General features: G+C 45.9%; 2 protein-coding genes and 1 long non-coding RNA gene across 23 annotated transcripts in view; 2 read left to right on the top strand and 1 right to left on the bottom strand.

The window, feature by feature from the left end:
* CEP63 (centrosomal protein 63) overlaps positions 1–9,504 on the top strand; it is a 40,000-nt gene extending 30,496 nt beyond the window's left edge. For all 16 annotated transcript variants that reach the window (XM_086844403.1, XM_086844401.1, XM_086844398.1 and 13 more), the window contains 7 exons: positions 719–853; positions 1,635–1,749; positions 3,578–3,775; positions 4,198–4,284; positions 5,802–6,001; positions 6,527–6,824; positions 8,984–9,504. In XM_086844403.1, coding sequence (XP_086700529.1) covers positions 719–853; positions 1,635–1,749; positions 3,578–3,775; positions 4,198–4,284; positions 5,802–6,001; positions 6,527–6,824; positions 8,984–9,142 — 1,192 coding nt within the window. In that variant the 3' untranslated portion in view covers positions 9,143–9,504. The remainder of the gene's footprint in view (positions 1–718; positions 854–1,634; positions 1,750–3,577; positions 3,776–4,197; positions 4,285–5,801; positions 6,002–6,526; positions 6,825–8,983) is intronic.
* A 1,401-nt stretch (positions 9,505–10,905) lies between these two features.
* Positions 10,906–11,540, top strand: LOC147651214 (uncharacterized). Its single transcript, XR_015274650.1, has 2 exons — positions 10,906–10,975; positions 11,174–11,540. It is a non-coding gene; the product is annotated as an uncharacterized LOC147651214 (long non-coding RNA).
* A 1,284-nt stretch (positions 11,541–12,824) lies between these two features.
* KY (kyphoscoliosis peptidase) overlaps positions 12,825–18,250 on the bottom strand; it is a 47,347-nt gene continuing 41,921 nt past the window's right edge. For all 6 annotated transcript variants that reach the window (XM_086844392.1, XM_086844394.1, XM_086844396.1 and 3 more), the window contains 3 exons: positions 16,392–16,580; positions 15,631–15,821; positions 12,825–14,774 (listed from right to left, as the gene is read on the bottom strand). In XM_086844392.1, coding sequence (XP_086700518.1) covers positions 13,867–14,774; positions 15,631–15,821; positions 16,392–16,580 — 1,288 coding nt within the window. In that variant the 3' untranslated portion in view covers positions 12,825–13,866. The remainder of the gene's footprint in view (positions 14,775–15,630; positions 15,822–16,391; positions 16,581–18,250) is intronic.

Raw genomic sequence — 18,250 nt, 5'->3', positions numbered from 1 at the left:
GTGCCTTGCTGGTACTTTGGCTCTTCAATCCAGATCTATGTTCCAGGTTCTCTCTCTGAGGACAGTAGCAGCATTTTCATGCAGCTGGATCTGTGTTGGTTGTATTTAACATTGTGCACTGCAGTTTCTCACAAGCACGGTGCTGCCTTGCAATGTTTTTCAGTTTGCATTGCTTTTGAAATTAGCAGATAATCAGTAAAAAACATGGAAGGAATCCACTTTCCTCAGCTGGGTTTCTGGAGGCAGTGCAGGGCTTTTGAGGGTGTTTCTCCCAGGCATTTTCAGCTGAGTGCTGGAGGCCTTTCAGGGTTTGATAATGTGCTTATTAACCTAGGTGAAAGTTCACATTGGTTGGGGCTGGGTGAGGTGATTACATCTGTGACAAAATCATCTTGGCTTCCCCTTCTGCCCTGGCAATGTGCAGAGGCTGTTGGATTTTGGTGGCTGTGTTAGAAGGTTTGGCTGTTGGTCACCTACCAGCCTCTGTCAGGGAGGCCAACATCAAAATAAAATGTAGTCTTTTTCAATCAGCCTTAACTCAAGCAGGGGCTGTCATCCAGCTGCTGTGTTTGCTTATTCACACTGCACACAGTGGTCACCTGCTTTTAGGTGCTGTGCATTTTTCAGAGAATTCCAAGAAAAAGTAGTTATGTTCCCTGTAGCAGTGAACTCAGACATGATGCTTCTGTGCTGGGATTAAGCTGCTGTTTCTGCATAGGGCCTTGGAGGAGCGCTTGCAGGGGAAGCCACTGTCCTGTGCAGGGCTGGAGCTGGAGCAGGTGCTGCTGCAGCTGAATGTTGCCCAGAAGAAGGAACAACACTTGCAGACAGAGGTGACTCGTCTTGAGAACAGGTAGCCCATGGCTTGCTCCCTCTGGAAGTGCAATTAGTCTTGGATAATAATACAATACCTAATTGGGTTCATCAAGTTTACCAGTGATTTTTGTCAGCTTGTTTTAAATATCAAAGGGCTAAAGAAATCAAGTGCTATTCATTTTGCAGTGTAATAGTGGCTGCTTTGGTAATTTGTTGGCTGCCTTTCACTGCACCTGGTGGGTGTTCTCAGTGTTCCAGCTTGCTTAGGCTGAGCACCTTCACTCATAATAGGCTAAGGAGTCTTTGTTAGGCAGCTGGTAAGAACCAGATTCAGACCTTGCTGTGAAGTGAGGACTATAAACAAATCTGTCCAGAGAGACGGTGGACTCCCCATCTTGAGAGGTGTTCAAGACCAGGCTGGATGGAGGTTGAGGCAGCCTGGTCTAGCTGAAGGTCTCCTTGCCCATGGCAGGGGGTGGAACGACTTGAGCTTTAGGATCCCTCCCAACCCAAAGCATTTTGTGATTCTGTGATTCCTCTCCAAGTTTGTGGTTTTCAGACTCGTGTTTACGTAGAAATTTTGTAATCTTAGTTTGTAAAGAAACAAGCAAAAACCAGCTGTTATCTGTTAGATGAACTTCCTGATCTCATGTGAAATGATTTTGGAAAACAAACCCAAAGGATTGGTAAGGAACTTGTAGGCTGAGTTCAGTTTCTGTTGTAATGGACATAAAAGACTGCCTGGGAGATCAAAGTTTCTCTGACCATTTCCTCCTTCTTGGGTTATTCTAATCTATACTTTTGCATTTGGCACCCAGCCTGGTGTCTTCAAATGCCAGGTGTGTGCAGCTGAGCGAGGAGCTGGGTGAGAATATCAAAGAGCTGCAGTCCCTGGAAGAAGACCAGACTGAGTCAAGGGCAGAGATTAAAAAGGTAACGTGGCTTTGTTCCCAGGGAGTGGGATGGCACTGGTGAAGTGATCCCTGTGTGCCACGTGCCTCAGCAGTGGGCAGGGCAGGGCTGCTGTGCAGGCAGGGATCTGCTGGAGGTAAGGAATACACCTGGCAGAGGAAGGGTTGAGAGGACACATGTTTGCAGGTGTCTGAACTGGCTTTGTGAGCATCTCATGGGCCTTCTGCAGTACTTCTGTACACTGGAGATACTTGAATGGAGGGGCAAATACGCGAAGAAATTAAGGTCTGCAATCCTGAGTTTAAGCCGAGTACAGGCTCCCAGCAGGATGAAGAGCAGAGAAGAAGTGAATTTGCTGTTACACTTGAGGCAGGACTTCCAATGTGTCCTGGTCCCTGTGTGAATAAGGGAGTCTGTTTCAGGCTTGGTAGCTGGACATGAGGGCAGGGGCTGGGAGAGATGGAGCAGCTAACCTGCCATAAGGGGCTCACCCCAGAGCTCTGAGCACCCAAGGGGGGCAAGCCCTCCACTAGCTTGGCTCTTTATAATGGTCTGCATCAGCTTGTATGAGAGCTTACACTGGAGCTGGGGAAGCCTCATTGAACCTGAGTGAAAAACCTCACTTGTGTGGAAATCTTTCATCCTTTATTCTGAACATACAGAGGTGCAGATCTTGCCAGAGATGTGTGCTTGGTTACACATCTAAACAGCCACACAGTAAATGAATCTCCCAAAGGCTGCTGGGGAGGAGGGAGAGATTTATGAAGGCTGTTTCTGTTTTATATACTTGGGAGGCATTGAGGTGACATGGAGATAAATCACTGTATGTACAGTATTTACATGGGTAGGCAGAGATCATCTGGTTCAATTTTCTAAAATGCTTGTAATTCTCAGAAAAATCCTGGCTGTTTGGGTGGTTAATATTTCTGACTAATGAAATGGAGTCCTGGGGAAGGAATTATGCTGCTGTTCTGTTGTGCCACTGAGTAAATATACAGTGTGCCTACCGAAATATTGTATGTGGTGCAGGTCTGCAACCTCACAAAGCATTGAATAAACCAAGATAAGGTATGGAAAAAGATGACCAAAAGGATGGAGTGGTTTTTATACAAGCAACAGCTGAATGGAATAGGACTTACCAAACTGGAAAAGAGAAAAATGAGATTGAATGGACTAAAAATAAAATCATGCCTGTCATGTGGAAAATAAATAGGGAATGATTATTCTCTCATAATGCAAGGACTAGTGGTCATCACACAGAGTTACGAAAACAAAGAGATGTATTTTTACCCTGTGCATAGCTGGCTGGTGGAAGCTTGCCATGGGAAGCTTTAGTTGCTACAAGCTAACATTGATTCAACTCTAATATCAATTCAAAAGACCTAGGGCAAATTAATTCCTGGAAGGAAAATCCAGCTTGAGCTATTTAAAGTTACCATCTTTAAATGGTATCTTCAAATAATTCAGGAAGGCAGAGTGGCAAATTGCAGGGTTATATTTTCCAAGAGTTACTCTGCTTCCCCAGTCATGGTGAACCTTTGGCTCTCTGGTTTTGGCTACAGAGGTTGAATGATGAGCTGAAGAGGCTGTTGCTTTGATAAATTGTGGGTCTTCTCAAGTATTTCACATGGCATGAAACTTCTTTCCAGTTGGCAGTGTGTGGTATGGGAAAGGATTGGAATGAGGTGGCTTACAATCAGGAAGGACAAGCATGTGCAGAGGGTTTGTTATTTAGAGCTTTTTTGTTTTCCAGAACTGAAATTTCATATTACCATGTACAGTACTTTTGGTTTTTTTGCTGAAACGTGTTTTAAAAGCTTGTGGGTGGTGTGTGTGTGTCTTGCTCCAGCTGAAGGACCAGCTCTCTCAGGCTGAACAAATGCACAGCAGTGAGCTAGAAGGGATGAAAAGGGAGATCTCCAGGCTGACACAGGAGCTGCACCAGCGGGACATCACCATTGCATCAGCGAGCAGCTCCACCTCAGACCTGCAGCAGCAGCTGAGAGCTGAGATTGAAAGAGCAGAGAGGAAAGCAGTGGAGCACAGGGTAAAAAACACACAAGACTCTTATGCTATCTGTTTAAGGCATCTGAAGGCTTGGAACACCATCCTGGTTTTTAGCTACATTAGTAGTTTCCTTCTGTCTTTAGCCTCTGTACAAAAATTGAGACCTGAAGGAATCTTCTAATGGTGGTGTTCACTGAATCTGTCTTGCTGCTTCTTTTCAAACTAGTACGCTACAGTCCCACAGAATTCTTTGGGATCACTCATGCTAACTAGGCCAGGATGGATAACATCTTTGAAAACTGTGCATGGTTATTTTTGTAGCCTTCTCTGTAGGGTCCCAGTACAACACTGAGCTCAAATCTTCCTTAGTACTTGAGTTTGAGGGTGAGAAATGCTTGGAGGGTGTTGTGGGCATGCATTGTGTTCTTTTTCTGAGCTTGTTGTTGGCCTCTGTTTCCTCAGGTAATTCTGGTCCAGCTGGAAACCTTGAGGCTGGAAAACCGTCATCTCTCAGAAATTCTGGAAAAAACAGAGTGTGGTAAGCTGAAGGTAGGCACTGAGGATCAGGAGCTGGGAAAGGGGCTAGCCCTGTGTTCCTGCCTGGGTCAGAGTCTTTGCCCAGGCCTCTCAAAGTGTGGGATAGAGCTCAGTGAACTTAAAACCCAAGCAAAAGAGGCAATTTGAGAGGAAACGAGGTGCACAAATATCAAGCATTTGTTCAGTCAGAGAATGGTGAAGAGAACTGCAGAAGCAGCCATCATTTCCATGTCTTCTCCATGGGCTTTGGACCACATTTTTTAGCACATTTCATTACACTTCCATTTTAAGGCAGTTTACCTCAAACCTTTGCTTCTCAGCCTGTGACATCCTTTTGACCTGTCCTAGAGCTGTAACTGCTCTGGCCCATTGAAATACTTGGTGTGAGAGTGTTCTCCCCTGGTGAGGAGCCATTCAGCAGGGCTCTCCTTTGCTCTCCATGAGCAGGGTGCAGACTGGGAGTATGGGCTGGATGTGTTGGGGCAGTGTTCTTGGAAAAGGCCCTGTGGTGGGCTCCTGCAGCTGAACAGAACCTCCACAGCTCTTGAGGCAGAGGGGAGATGAGGAGCCTGCATGGAAGAGGTACAACCTTGGCAGAAATAATGAGTTGGCTCATTTTGTGAAGGAAGAAGTGACTGGTTTGCAAGTTCTGTCTCAACTTAAGCAGAATGGCTGCTTCCCAGGGGATAAGGGCTGGATTCAGGCAGCTGACAATCTCATGAGAGTATGTCAGAGCTTTTATGCTGTTAGATATGTGGGAAGGAAATAGTCAGCTCTTAGTATTAGTTTGGGGTGATTGTCAAATGTGCCAAGTTCCTGGCAAAGTGCTGAACAGAAGCTTGTGTCTGGTGTGATGGATTAAAAACAGAGCTTTCTGGAGGGCTGTTTTGAAACTGAAATGACCTAAGGCCCATTACTTTCTGCTTGAAAAGTGCCTGGTGGCTTTTGCCTGTGTGAGCTCCCAAAAATGTAGTAGCAGTGTGTGAAGCAGGAAATCTGCCTTAAAAAAAAGCCCCACAGCACTAAGGCACAGGAGCTGGATCTTGGCCTGGCAGTCTTAATGCACATTCAGAAAGACTTTAGATACAGAGGTGATGAGAATTAAGCATCTAAATTTAATAGAATTGGCAAAAAGCAAGTGGGACTGTCACAGGAGTAGAAGCAGTGGAAATTTTATCCACCTGGCCTGGTATAAAGAAGATGATGGGAAGAAGCAAGTTGTTCAGAGTTTCAGAAAGGCCAGAGGCAGGTACATCTAGGTCCATGTTTTCCTGTTTTAAAAGGAATCCACTGGTGACAGAGACTGACCTTCCCAGGCAGATCAGCAGATCAGCACACTGAGTCTGGATGCAAGCCCAATAAGGCATATATGTAATTAATTTTCTCCTAGGAAAATCTTGAAGGTTTTGCTAGTCAAAATGAGATTAGGGGATATGCCCTAAGGAATCTCTTGCTGGCCTTTGCTCTGGATGTGGCTGTGGTGTCTTGCAAACCAGAACTTCTGACTTCTGCCCTTCTTTGTCTGCTAGGGGCACGATGGCACCCTGAGAGCACTCAGGGAGGACTATGCTGTTGAGCTCCAGAAATTAATATCTGAGAACCAGCAGTTGCGGAAGGACCTCGCAGAGACCAGGGCGAAACTGGAGGTCACTGCACAGGTGTGCCCAGATGAGCCCGAGGGCACAGCTCAGCAGGGGCAAGGCAAAGAGCCCAGGGATGTACAGTACAGGTGAGTGACCCCAGGGATGCTGCTTCCTCAGGGTGAAGGAGAGCAGAAGGTGTGGGGATGTGTGGGGTTTAATGGCACACTGTGTCTCTCTGCAGTGCATCGTGCATCTGGGAGCGCACAAGGACTGTTTGGGAATCTGCCTTTATGCCTTAAGCAGTGCAGTAGCTTTGAGTTCCAGCTGGTTTGTGTTCTGCAAAGCCAGCAGTGTTTGTCTTTTGTCTGCTTTTGCCTTTCTCTGGAGCAGCAGTCTGTGCTGTTTTTGGTGACAAGATTAGATGTGGCCCAGGCGGCTGCGCTCCCTTCTGTTACTGTGCTAGGATGTGCAGGCTGTGGTTTTTGGTACCTACGGTAGCAGAAGAGAGAGAGAATTCCACAGGGACTGGATGTGTGTTTGGAAGTGCTATGGAAACAAGTTTGGATTGCCAGGGTTGTTAGTAACATCTATGTTAATTGTTGCCTCTGTGTGAGTTTTTGCTGGAGTTGAGCTGCTAAGAGACAAACTCAGTGCTCAAACCTGCCTTCCAGGACAGCTCAGGAAGCACAGCACGAGCATGATGAACACACAGCAAGGACACATCTCCAGCCTGACAGGACTGCTCAGCATCATAACAGGGACTCCCAGAGGTGTGGGGCTGCTGAAACAGGAGCTGTGAGCCCTGAGATGGGTGAGCCACCCTCCCAGAACAGCAGCAAGAACTGCAAGGAGTCACGTGCCCGGCTGGGAGCAGAGTCTGTGCTCCATGTGGTGGATGAAAACAAAGATTTTGCAGATGAAGCATCTAAGCGGCCTGCCTCAAATCATCACAGAGAATCTGTGTTTTTGGTAAGCAGTTGTACAGGAGCTAGTTGTTGCTCAACAGCTGAAAATAGAGCTGGGTTCTAATCTGGTGAAAGGAGACAGGCTTATGAGTGCATGACCTAACTGCATGTTGTGTGTGATCTTGTAAGTAAATGAAAAGTTAAATGAGGAAGGAAAGCCACTGCTGGATGGTTAAGATTTGGCCAGGGGGATCCATATGGTGGCTCTTTCAGAAGTCCTTGGAGAAGAGCTTTGTGTTTGTGGGCTTGCTGAGTTAATTCCAGGAGCTCATGGTTCTCTCTGTGCTGGTGCTGTACCTCATTGTGTACCAGGACCTGCCTGTGTCCCCTCAGAATTCTGCTTCAGCTTTTGGCTTGGGTCTATAGTAGGGTCTCAGAGTGGATGTGGAGTGCTGAGTATGTCAGTATATCACAGTCTCTGGGTGACTAGTTGCTGCATATCTGTAAAGCACAGGGTGAGTTTTACCCCTTTTCAAAGGGGCTGCAGCAGTCAGCACACTGAACTTAAAGCTGCTTATGCTTGCTGATGACAAAGCCTGAAATCTCTGCTTCACTGCACAAAGGGAGCCTGCTCTTTTTCTCAGTTGCTGATCATACTTTTTTCATAGGGAGCAGTGTTAGCACTTTCTCTGTCTTACCTCGGCTCAGTTGCTGAAGCACTTGACCAAGATACAGAAAATTTGTACTGAATCACTTCTTCCTGTCATGTTTAGGGAGGGGAGAATGCTGAGTGCTGGTCCTTGCTCCCAATGTGTTGCCCCAGCAATGTTCAGAGCCATTTCTCCTTTGTTTGTGTGTTGATAGCAGTGACAACTATTAAACTAATAGCTGTCTTTTTGTGGGAGTCCAGAGAAGAGGCTCTAAGGCTAATGCACAGATAAGTGGAGGCTTGTCAGGTTTGTAGATCTTGATGAAGTTTACTGTCAAGAATAGGCCTTGATTTTTCAAGACTAAAGTAGCTTGTGCACATACCCAGACAGCACTGTTGGAAACTCAGGGAGCTACAGTATTGTAAATGGAAACTCTGCAGGTTGCAAGATTGGACCTAAAGTGTGAACAGTTCCACTTCAGGGTCTGAGAAGCTCTAGGACTTGATGTTTAATAGAAGAGAATGGGCTGCTTTTTATTCTGAGAGGTTGAAATAAGGTTTCTAAGGAAATGCAGATATTTCTCCTGGTGTTGACTAGGTCTCCCTGTTCATGGTCAGGCTCCAGGGTCTTTAAATCAATTCCTTTAGTGCTAAGAGAGGACTCTCATCAGAAGACAGTAGTGGGGGGGAGAGATTTGCTTGTTGTCTGTAGGCTTTTCTGTTTCCCTTTGTTCCTGGCTGTTGACAAGACCTGAAAACCACGAGACTCCAGGATTTGGAAATAACCAGTTATTATCTCTTGCCAAGACACTGAGACAACTTGTCTGTAATGGAAAGCAGCCCCTTAGTAACCTTAATATTTCCCGTGCCAGCCCCTGTGCACGAGGCTTCTCTTCATCAACTTGTACATTAAGCCTGGTTTACAGTGTTGTTTTTGTAAGTTAATAACTTGTGGGTAAGTGATGTGAGGAGCAGGAATAGTTCTTGACTGTAAAGGAAAGAATCTGGAGTAGTTTGTTGACCATTGCTGGCTGGACTGAAGTGCTGTTCCATGAGCTGCAATGGGAGTTTGGCCTGTACTTGCCTGTGGGATTGTATCAGGAGCCCATTACTTTGGGGAAGAAGAGGAGGTATATGAAAGAAAGCAGAGATATTCCCAGTGTGGAATATCTGGTAAAATAATTACCAGTCTGGCTGTGCTTTCCCTTCCCTGGACCCAAACTCTGAGGTGCTCCCACTCACTGGGATTTTTATGGAGACAAGGAGCAGGATATAGACTTTGAGTTGCACTGACACGCAGGGTAAACTCATTCTGTAGTGACCTTCTCTAGCCCTGATTTTTTAGTAGTGATTTTTTGGCAGTGTTGGCTTGGTGCATCAGTCATTGCTGGCTGGAGGCTGTTGGGAGGGACATGACCTGTGATACAAGTATGAGATCTGAGTGCTTAGTCTGGTCACTAAGATGGAAATGAGCCCTCTAGGAGCATGTTCAGTTGTGTGGTGTGCAGATCAGTGGAGTTTCTGGCCAAAACTTGGAATGAGGGAATGCCTGATAATCCCTTTGTTTCCTTTAGTGCCCCTTGCCTACAGCTTCTGTCGGATCCATTGCTGCACGATACCTGGAAGATGAAGAAGTGAGATCCCAGCACATCCTGGAGTGCCTAAATGCTCACATTGAGGAACTGAAAAAAGAGAGTGCAAAGATAGTGAGACGATTTGAACACCAGGAATAACGTTTCTTGTGGAATTGGAATGCTGGTTTCCTTACGTGGTTCCACACTGTGACTGGGAAGGTGCCTGTATCCAGTTGGGATTGGAGCTTGAGTGAGAGGCCACGTGTTCCACTTGGAGCTGAATCAGCAGGGTGGGAGTTGAGGAAAAGGAACCCCTGTCTATCTGCTTGCTTTGAGGAGGGGTGTTATACCACAAACATTTTAGTCAGCTTGCCATAGGTCAGAGACCTGCATCAGAGCTATGTGCTCACTCACAAAGATTATGGTGTTTTTTAAAAGCAAACTGTTTTCTAGTTTTTATGTGAAGTATTTAAAGTATATTTTATACTTGTAAAAACACTGAAATAAATCAGAATGACAAACGCCTCTTTTCTTATTCATACAAATACACAAAATTACTCTTGTGAGTTATCTTCCCCTCTCATCAGGAGCTTGGATCAACACCTTTTCCTTCACAGCATAGCTATGTTCTTCACAAAACAAGGAATTAAATTCCTCTTTCCTTTAGGCTATCTGCATTTTTTCCAGTTAATTTTCCCTTAGTGGAATTTCTTAATATTTCCTGATTCTTGCAGCTTCTGCCCTTTATAATTTGTGTAGTATCTAGTGTCTTTGTCTTGAGGTGCTTGAAGTACTGCAGAATATCTGAGGAATGAGTGCCTGAATTCTGGATGTGGTCATGGCTCTTGGAGAAGAGAAATGGGAATGAGAAATGGCACTGGATGGGAGGAGAACCCACAAGCAGGTGAGGTTCATCCACACGTCATTGCAGCTGCCATGTGAGCTGGTGCCAGCCTGAATCTGGACAGTCCAGGGGAACTGCTGCATCAAAATGCATCCTTGACCACTTTTGGGGGAAATATTCAGTCTTTTCTCTAGGAAAGTAAGTTGTTACTTAGTGAATTATTAGTAATTAAGACTTATTTCCTATGGACTTGTTTTCTTTTGGGGGTCCCTGCAGTTCACCTGTGGCTGAGTCTTCATGGCCTTTGTACAGACAAACCTTGGGATGAGGGCATTCCATGTCCACAAGTTTCCTGTTCCTTTCCATCAGCTTTACACTGTATTAGAGCAGCTTAATTATGTGAAGGGACAGGAAATCAAAAGCACCACATGTACTGGGAGCCCAGCCATTGTGTCAGACAGGTGAGTTCAGCCAAGGGGATGCATGGCTGCAGAATGGGCCTGCACTTGGGCATGCACCTCTGCATCCCAGAGTTTAGAAACGTTCCAATCCAAAAAGTCCTGGTATTTTTGCTTTCTTGTGGAGCTCTTTGACAAGGATAAAACCTTCAAATCTATTCTGGATTCTTGTTGTGCAGCCTTCATAATGTGCTGAACTGGCCCCACCTGGGGCTGGACTGTGGTTGTGTTCTGCACAAAGTCATCACTGGCCTTGGATCCTCTGTGGGGCTGTCCATGGGGTTTCTGGAACATCCACCATGTCTGTCCAGATCTCAAATAAGGACTTGTTGGGTGTGGAGCATTTTGATAAAATCTGAACAGCAGAATAAACCAAACTGTTTCCTCTTTACAGATGAACCTATAGGTGCACTGTGTGATATGCCAGAACCCTAAGGGATCCCTTACAACCTCCAGTGAGGCCATCAATTTAGTTTTTGAAATGATACCTTGCAGATAGTATTGTATTTCCTGAAGATTTGTTAAGTTAGTTACTGGGTGTTGCATCATGCTGTTGCTGTTTTCAGAAGTTCAGGAGACATTTTGCCTTGTTTCTGATGTGCTCTTCCATATCCCTTTAGAGATACTTGGCAGTTCATGGTGGCAAAAGGGAAGAGTGAACTGAAGATGATCCATTTGTTTAATTAGCAGGTATAATCCTACAGTTTTATCAATTACTGTATATAATATATATATAATATATATAATACCTGTAATAAGCAGCTTCATTCAGGGAGTAGACTTTGAACTAACTTTATCTAAAGTAGCATCTGCAGCAGGGGAACTGCTGAGTTGCTTCCCTGTGTTAGTGTGTGTGTGCTCTGCCTTTCCCACCTTCTCTCATTGCAGATGCCCCGAGATAACTGAAAAGTCTGTTCCAGAGCTGTTCTCCTGGTGTTGGAACCTTGTTTGTGCTGAAGAATGTGCATTTTTTATGAGGGGGAGGAGAAGAAACCATTTTTATCATGGAGGGAGATGTCACAGCAAGTGCAGACTTCTGAGGTGCTTTCATCTGGGGCTGCAGGGTTTCTCAGGCCTTCTCTGCCTTTGCAGTGTCAAATCTCCCTTGGAATAATCATCTGGCCCTGGAAGCTTTATAATTAATGTAGCTGGAGAGGGGAGTTTGTGTCTTTGAACTTATGCCTTCGATAGCACTAAAGAATTTCTTGCACACTTGCAGAGCAGAACCAATGTTTGTTTTCTGTTTGAGACAAAAGCGTGGAACTTTATTTGCAGCGCTTCCTTCATCTGTCGAGTGAGAAGCTGTGCAAGCTTCATCTGTCTTTAGTGTGTTACAGAGGTACTGCTGTGGGTGTGACAGTGCTTGGGGTCACTCTTGAGGGGTTAAAGAATGTAGATGTGTGGAATTGCAGGTGCCTGGGTTTTGCAGAGTTGGGTGGCAGGAACAGGGAATACTGAGGTTGTGCTAAGTAGGGGGCAGTAGTACATAATTGTCCTCTCTCTCGGGATAAGTGTTCTCCCTGCCATCTTGAGACAGAAATAGAGCATAGGGGCTTAGAGAGAGTGCTTGTGGAAGTGAATCTTTGATACAAGGAGCAGGGACTGCATTCATAGCGGAGAGGCTTTACCAAAGTGTCTGTCTGTGTACTTGTGCCTATTTGTGTACATATAAGTGAACATCAAATGTGTGGTTCCATGAAGAGTGTCTGTACTTTGGTATCCTTGACCCCATTCTGTGGAAGAAGTTGTTTTCTTTAGTCACTAAGCTCTCTGGGATGCTTCCTTATCCTGCCATTGTAAGAAGTGACGTATTTGACTGGATCAGCTTGACCTGTGAAATGAAAACTACTGCAGTGTGTTCTCCTTGATCTGAAAAGTGGGATCTGAGAAAAAGAACCCTTCTGCCAGGCACCAAAATAAACCAGGGCTGTCTGTGCTGACAGACAATACTTACTTTAGCCTTCAAGGTCCTTAGGCAAACAAAAGATCCTGGAGTCTGCCTTGCATCTGTGCTGCTCAGTCTGTGCTGATGCCCAGGGAGCGAGTGCCTGCTGGGCTCCATGGCTTGTTAGTGTTCCTGCAGGGAGGAGCTGCTGCCACCAGTTTTTGAGGGCAAAGACACTGAGCTGTTTAGGGAAGGACTTAAAACCTACTTTTATGTTGCATATGGTGCCTCTTGTCACCAAGTACAAAAAGACCCCAAAGCTTTGCTCTACTCCCAGCTTACCCTGGGGTAAGCCCTGTTAGCTTACACGTTGTGTTTATGCTTGCAAGCTCCTGTCTGCAGCAGCCTGCATCCTCACAGAGGCTGCTGATCCTGGAATCCAGCTGCAGGTATGTAACCTGCTTAAATGGGAGCTCAGCCCTGGGTGCTGGGGTCAAAGGAGTAAGGTAGGAATAGGCCTGCTACAGGTGGGCAGCCCTGTGAGTAATTCCTGCCACTCAGTCACTGAGGAGGCAATGTAGGAATAACCCACCTCTTTTGTGTGGAAAATACAGCAGCTTTGGGAAGAGAATTCATATTGTTTGGTCAATGAAACAGAGTGCAAAAACATAACAGGTTTATTTTCAATTCAAACTCAAACAAAATACCTCTTGGGTCATGCTAACAGTCACAGGCATCTGAATCAGTAATGAAAATGTTGCTCCATCTCAGGATGTGCAGTTGTGGTGGGATTCAGTAGAAGCCCCCTTTGCCTCGTGCATGGAGATGTTTTCCAAGAGAACAGCACCAAATAGTTTGTTACATGATAATAATGTCACTCATCCTGTTGTCCCAATCCTGTTGTCAGTTTATAGTTGCAGTATTGCATAGACAGGTTGGAGGAAGGAGTGATTTCTGAGAACTTTATTCTCATTTTTACTGTCATTTTGGTTATGGAAACACCCATATGCTTCAGATATAATTACAGCAGAAAAAGTGTCTACAATACTCTAATATAAAAAGGTAAAAATGATTTTGTTTATTGTATTTAAGAGTCAGTGTAAAAAGTATTTTCCAGTATTATTGAAATCTGTAAGACAGTGAAGTGCACAAGGAAACTTCATGTTGTATCTTTTTCCTAAGCCTTCTCTCTCCTCGGATGTATTTCTCAATTTGACTACAGTTATACAGAAACTTGGTTTAAATCTCCTGAAGTTCCTCATGTCCAATGCTGCTGCTCAAAACCAGGGTGCACTTTCTTTATCCTGCCTGCCCCATCACTAGGTGAATTCTTGGAGTAGCCCTCATAAGACTTTTCTTATGGTCCATAACTTGGAAACCAGCAATCCCTGCTGGCACAGAATGCCCTGCAGACAGTCAGTTGTTTTCTTCTAAATATTTGTCTGGACAGTGTTACTGAAATGTAGGCGAGGGTTTTATCTCATGTCTTCCACTGCTGCTCCTTTTTTAACAGGATTTTCTGCTTCCTTGACCATCTTTGAGCCCGTGGTCTGGCAAAAGCCTGCAAATGTTGTCCTGCATTTGTTGAAAGAACAGATTTGGTTGAGAGAATGAGCAATCTCCTAAAGCTGTGCTGGTTTGGGGCACACTGGGGAGGTTGGTTCATGCAGGTGAGTGAAAGAACAAGGAGTGGGTGTTACTGGGTCTCAACTTCGTATTTGAGGACCTGAGAGTAGAAGCTGTGATTGGCATTCTCATGCACCATCACAAACACCTCTCTGCACCCTGAGGTGTTGCAGGTTCCCTCCCAGCAGCCCTTCTTCTGGGTGAGAGGGTAGGTGTTCTCAGCCTGGACCAGCACCTTGGCAACGCCGTGCATTTTGAGTTTGAACTGGACGTTGCGGTTGGCGGGCAGCAGGCCCGAGAGCGGCTCCAGGATCTCGTAGTCTTGCAGCCACTTGCTGTAGCTCCGGGGGAAGGCTGGCCACTTCACCTCTGTGTTCAGGCACCTGATGAGGTAGTTGAAGATGTAGTCGTAATTACCAGGGTCCGACTTCTTCTTGGAGTAGAACTTGAGAACGAAGTTCCCCGCGTGCGGGAGATGGACCTTCAGCTCGATCTGGTTTCCGCGGTGGATCTGCAGCACGTGCCGCCTGCCCATGTCCTCCGTGAGGCTGCTGCCGTCGGTGTGCAGCGAGGTCAGGACGCTGATGTCCTTGCCCAGGGTGAAGGTGAGGGAGCAGCGCCCGTCGTTGGTGTGCAGGATGGGCTCGCGGTGTGACGGCTGCAGGAAGCCCTGGCGCTCTGAGAACCAGCTGGGCCCGACGGGCTGGTGCAGGTCCTTGGGGAAGCGCATGGCCTTGTCCACAGACTCGCACTCCACCACGTACTCCACCACGCACTTGTAGACGTCATCCGGAGCCTCAGCCTTGGAGGGCTTGGCAAAGATCTCCAGCTTGTGTCTCCCTGTCTTCTGTGGGTAGACATCCAGCTTCATCCCGCGTTTTTTCAAAGTCATCAAACCGTGTTCATCTGTTCCCTTCAGCTTGAACATAAATAACGTGCCAGGACGGCAGTCCACGGATACAGAGGCTTTTCCATTTACTGGGAAATACAAAAGAAAAGAGGCTGCCTAGGAGTGTCAGTGCACTTTTTGTATGCACCCCCTGTTCTGAGAAGGCTAATCTGGCTCAATAAGTTGCTGTTTTTCTAGAAGGAAAACCAAGAGCTGCAACTGGCAGGTCATGGCTTGTCAGCTGTCTGCTTAGACCAGTGTCGTCCCTCTGGAAGAATGAGAGTGGCCTTTGTTTGGGAGATGTGCATTTATCCTGTTCTCATATACCCTGATGTGGAGCTGTGGTTTGATAAAATGTGAAAGCCTGTGTGAAATATAACTGAAAGTACCATCAGGCCAGATTGGACGGGGTTTGGGGCAACCTGGTCTAGTAGATGTACCTCCCCATGATGGCGGGGGTTGGAATGAGATGGGCTTTAAGGTCCCTTCCAACTCAAACCATTATGGAATTCTGTAATTCTGTGATGATGAAGGGCTGAATTAGAGGTGATTAAACCAAATTTCCAGCCCAGTAGCTGCTCCCAGGAGCTTCAAATTGCAGGAACTCTCCAGTATGTAGCTATGAGATTAATCTACCTCCCTGTGAGCCTGTTCCCAAAGCAGCTTAAAGTCTTCATTATGTCCTAAAATGTTGATGTACATAGGTTTTAACTCTGTTCTTAACATTCACAAATTAGCCATCCAGTTAAATTCCTGCAGCTCTTGGAAAATCCAAGGGAGGGGGTCTTAAATGTGGGCCTTGTTCAGTTGTGGCACCTAAGTGGTTTTATGTCAAAAGAGCTGCTGGACTCACTCAGGTTGCTCAGGATTGCCTGAAGAGGTGCACAGTGGTGTGTGCTGGATGTGGGATGCATGAGGGAAGATGCTCCATGGCTTCTCCCTTACCTGTTTGGATGATGGGAGTCTCTGGGTGTGCGGCCAGCAGCCCCAGCATGTAGAAGTTGCTGCTGTGCAGCATGTTGTTCTCAAACTCCTTCAGCGTCAGCGTGGGCTTAAGAAGCTGCCAGTTACTGTTATCTGGGAAGTGATTGTTAATGAACAGGGCCGGGTGAGTCAGAAAGTAAAACTCATTGTACCTGGGAGAAGGGAGAAATTAGGGAAAATGAGTAATTACGAATAGTGAATTCTTCCCCCGCACAGTGGTGGTGGTTTCAGCAGGAGGATGTTGGAGTGGTTTGAGCTGCGGATAAACTGAGATCCGTGGGTTTGAAATTCCCCAGGCGGAAAAGAAACCTGAGCTTTGGTCTTCTGTTTCCAGGGCAAATGCTGAGCTTTGGGATAAACCCTGGTATTTGCACTATTCCCTTGCACACACAGGCTCCTGGAAAGAGAGGGAGGCACTGGGTATTGACTGCAATCACAAAAGCTGTGGCTCGAGTGCCACAGACTATTGCCTAAGCTGAAGATGTGACAAGCAAACCCAGTTGGCTTTTAGCAGTTTGTGACTTGCTGCTCAGGGCTACTACCTCTCTACAGGCTATGCTCCATGCCTTGTACAGGCAGCCTGGGTACCTTGCTTTGGGTCTTCCTGTGACACCAAATGTGTCTGTTTGATTTGCCAATCCTATCAGCTTTCCTTCTGCCTTGTGGAGGGTTTATGTACTAGCATAATGGGGGTTCTTTACCTGTAGGTGGGGGTTCTTTACCTGTAGGTGAACTTGGTGAAGGAATCATCCACAGAACCACTGCCCCAGGTGCTGTCCAGTAAATGCCACCTTCCCTCAAGGTAGACAGCGTTCCAAGCATGGTCAGAGTCCCCTGTAAAGGTCTGCCCTGTCTTGTACCCGTGTCCCTTGGCATGTCCCGATAGCTTCTTGCACTGAATTCCTGCAAGACTGAAAGGAAATGATAAGCTGCAACAGAAGAGTTCTGTTTTAAAACTGTCAGGTACTTCTGGGGAAAGAGAAAAGGTGATGATGCCCGAGTTGTTGAGTGGGGCTGTTTGTTTTTGTAGTCTTTGCACAGAGACTCAGCATCCTGCTGGAGGAAGGTCCTTTTCTCTAACAATTTTGCACATTCCCTGTCTTTTTGCCTGATGCACTATCAATTCAGCACTGTTATAGGATGACAAGATAAAGTGTGCTTAATTGCTCTCTGTCTTGTTACTCAGTGGAATCCCTTTGCTGCTGTCCACAATTAGCCCATGTAATTACAAATTAAAAGCACAGGCTGTTCTCTCCCTGTGATGGTGGGCCTGGTGTTTGACACCAGCTAAGGTATCTCAGACCTCACGGGATTGTGGATGCTGATTTAGTTTCCTGAAAGAATGAGCTTGTGCTTGCCCAGGGTAGAAATGATTAAACAGTCTCTTTCTAAAAACATGATGAATACCTGTGTGGATGTGTAAATAAGATTTAAATAAGCACTGTGTTAATAAGCTCTCTGCCGATGGATTCTAACATTGGCATCTTATTTCACCATTAATCTAAAATTGCTTCACTTGGAGCGCTGTCTTTTGTGTAGGACAGCATTGACATTTTTCTTCTTCATTGAGAAGTGTGTTAAATGGAACAACTACCTTAAGTAATAAAGTGTGCAGGCTTCCAGAGTGAGATTGTCTGCATAATGTGGGTTTAGCTCAGGAGAAAAGTGATATTTATGGGCAAGATAATTAGCATGGTTGTTAAGAAGTTGAGGCCTGATAACAGATACTGGCTGGCAATTGGCAGTGCAGTGGAGCTTGTAGGGAGAGCTGCTTTTTCCATGCTGGTTTCCAGGGGAGGTGGGCACTTCAGCAAAGGAGAGGATGGAGCAGTGACAGCAGGCACTGCCTGTTCCATGAGTATCCAGAATAAACAGGCCAGGCTGGAAGGAATGCCATGGAGAAACCTGGTGCTGCAGGTGGTCTGGAAAGCCCTTGCCAGCCCACAGGCCTCTGAGAGTCAAATTCTAACATGGAGCTGTGCAGTAAATCTGGAACAACTCCACTGACAAGACTGGTGAGAGCTTGGATTTGCATGATGTAACTGAGACTAGGAGCTGGCCTGGGAGACATAGTGAAGATTTAATCCTAGGAGTTTCAAGGGGCTAAGTACCAAATTCCCACTAATTTCATGGGGATTGGTGTCTAATCCTTCCAGGCTTCTCTAGACATTCTTGTTAGCTGGGATTCAGAGGGAACATTAAGGGACAAGTTCTGCTCTCACGGTGCTCTCAATTACAGTGAGCATTGGCAAAACAGCAAAAAGAGTATATGCTTGGATGTGTTCAAAGTTCTCAAAATAAAGACCAGAGCATTTAAACTGGTCTCTCCAGTAGTGGACAGACAAAAATCCAAGCTAATACATCCTGTAAAGGAGCAATTCTATATTGGTGAAAAGGGTGCTCATGTCTCTTGTGTCAATGACTTCATACAGATAAATTAAGCAGGCAGAGAGAAGATTGGGAAGATCTCCAGAATTGATTGAAGTGGCAGTGTGAGATTGAAGATGACCTAGATACAAAATGGACTGGAAGAACTGAATTAAGAAACAGTTGGCAACATTTGCTTGGAGCAGCAAAGAGA

The sequence above is a fragment of the Cyanistes caeruleus genome, chromosome 10, assembly GCF_971803275.1.
Source record: "Cyanistes caeruleus chromosome 10, bCyaCae1.hap1.1, whole genome shotgun sequence".
Taxonomy (NCBI): Eukaryota; Metazoa; Chordata; class Aves; order Passeriformes; family Paridae; genus Cyanistes; species Cyanistes caeruleus.
This window is presented reverse-complemented; position numbering and strand designations above follow the sequence as displayed.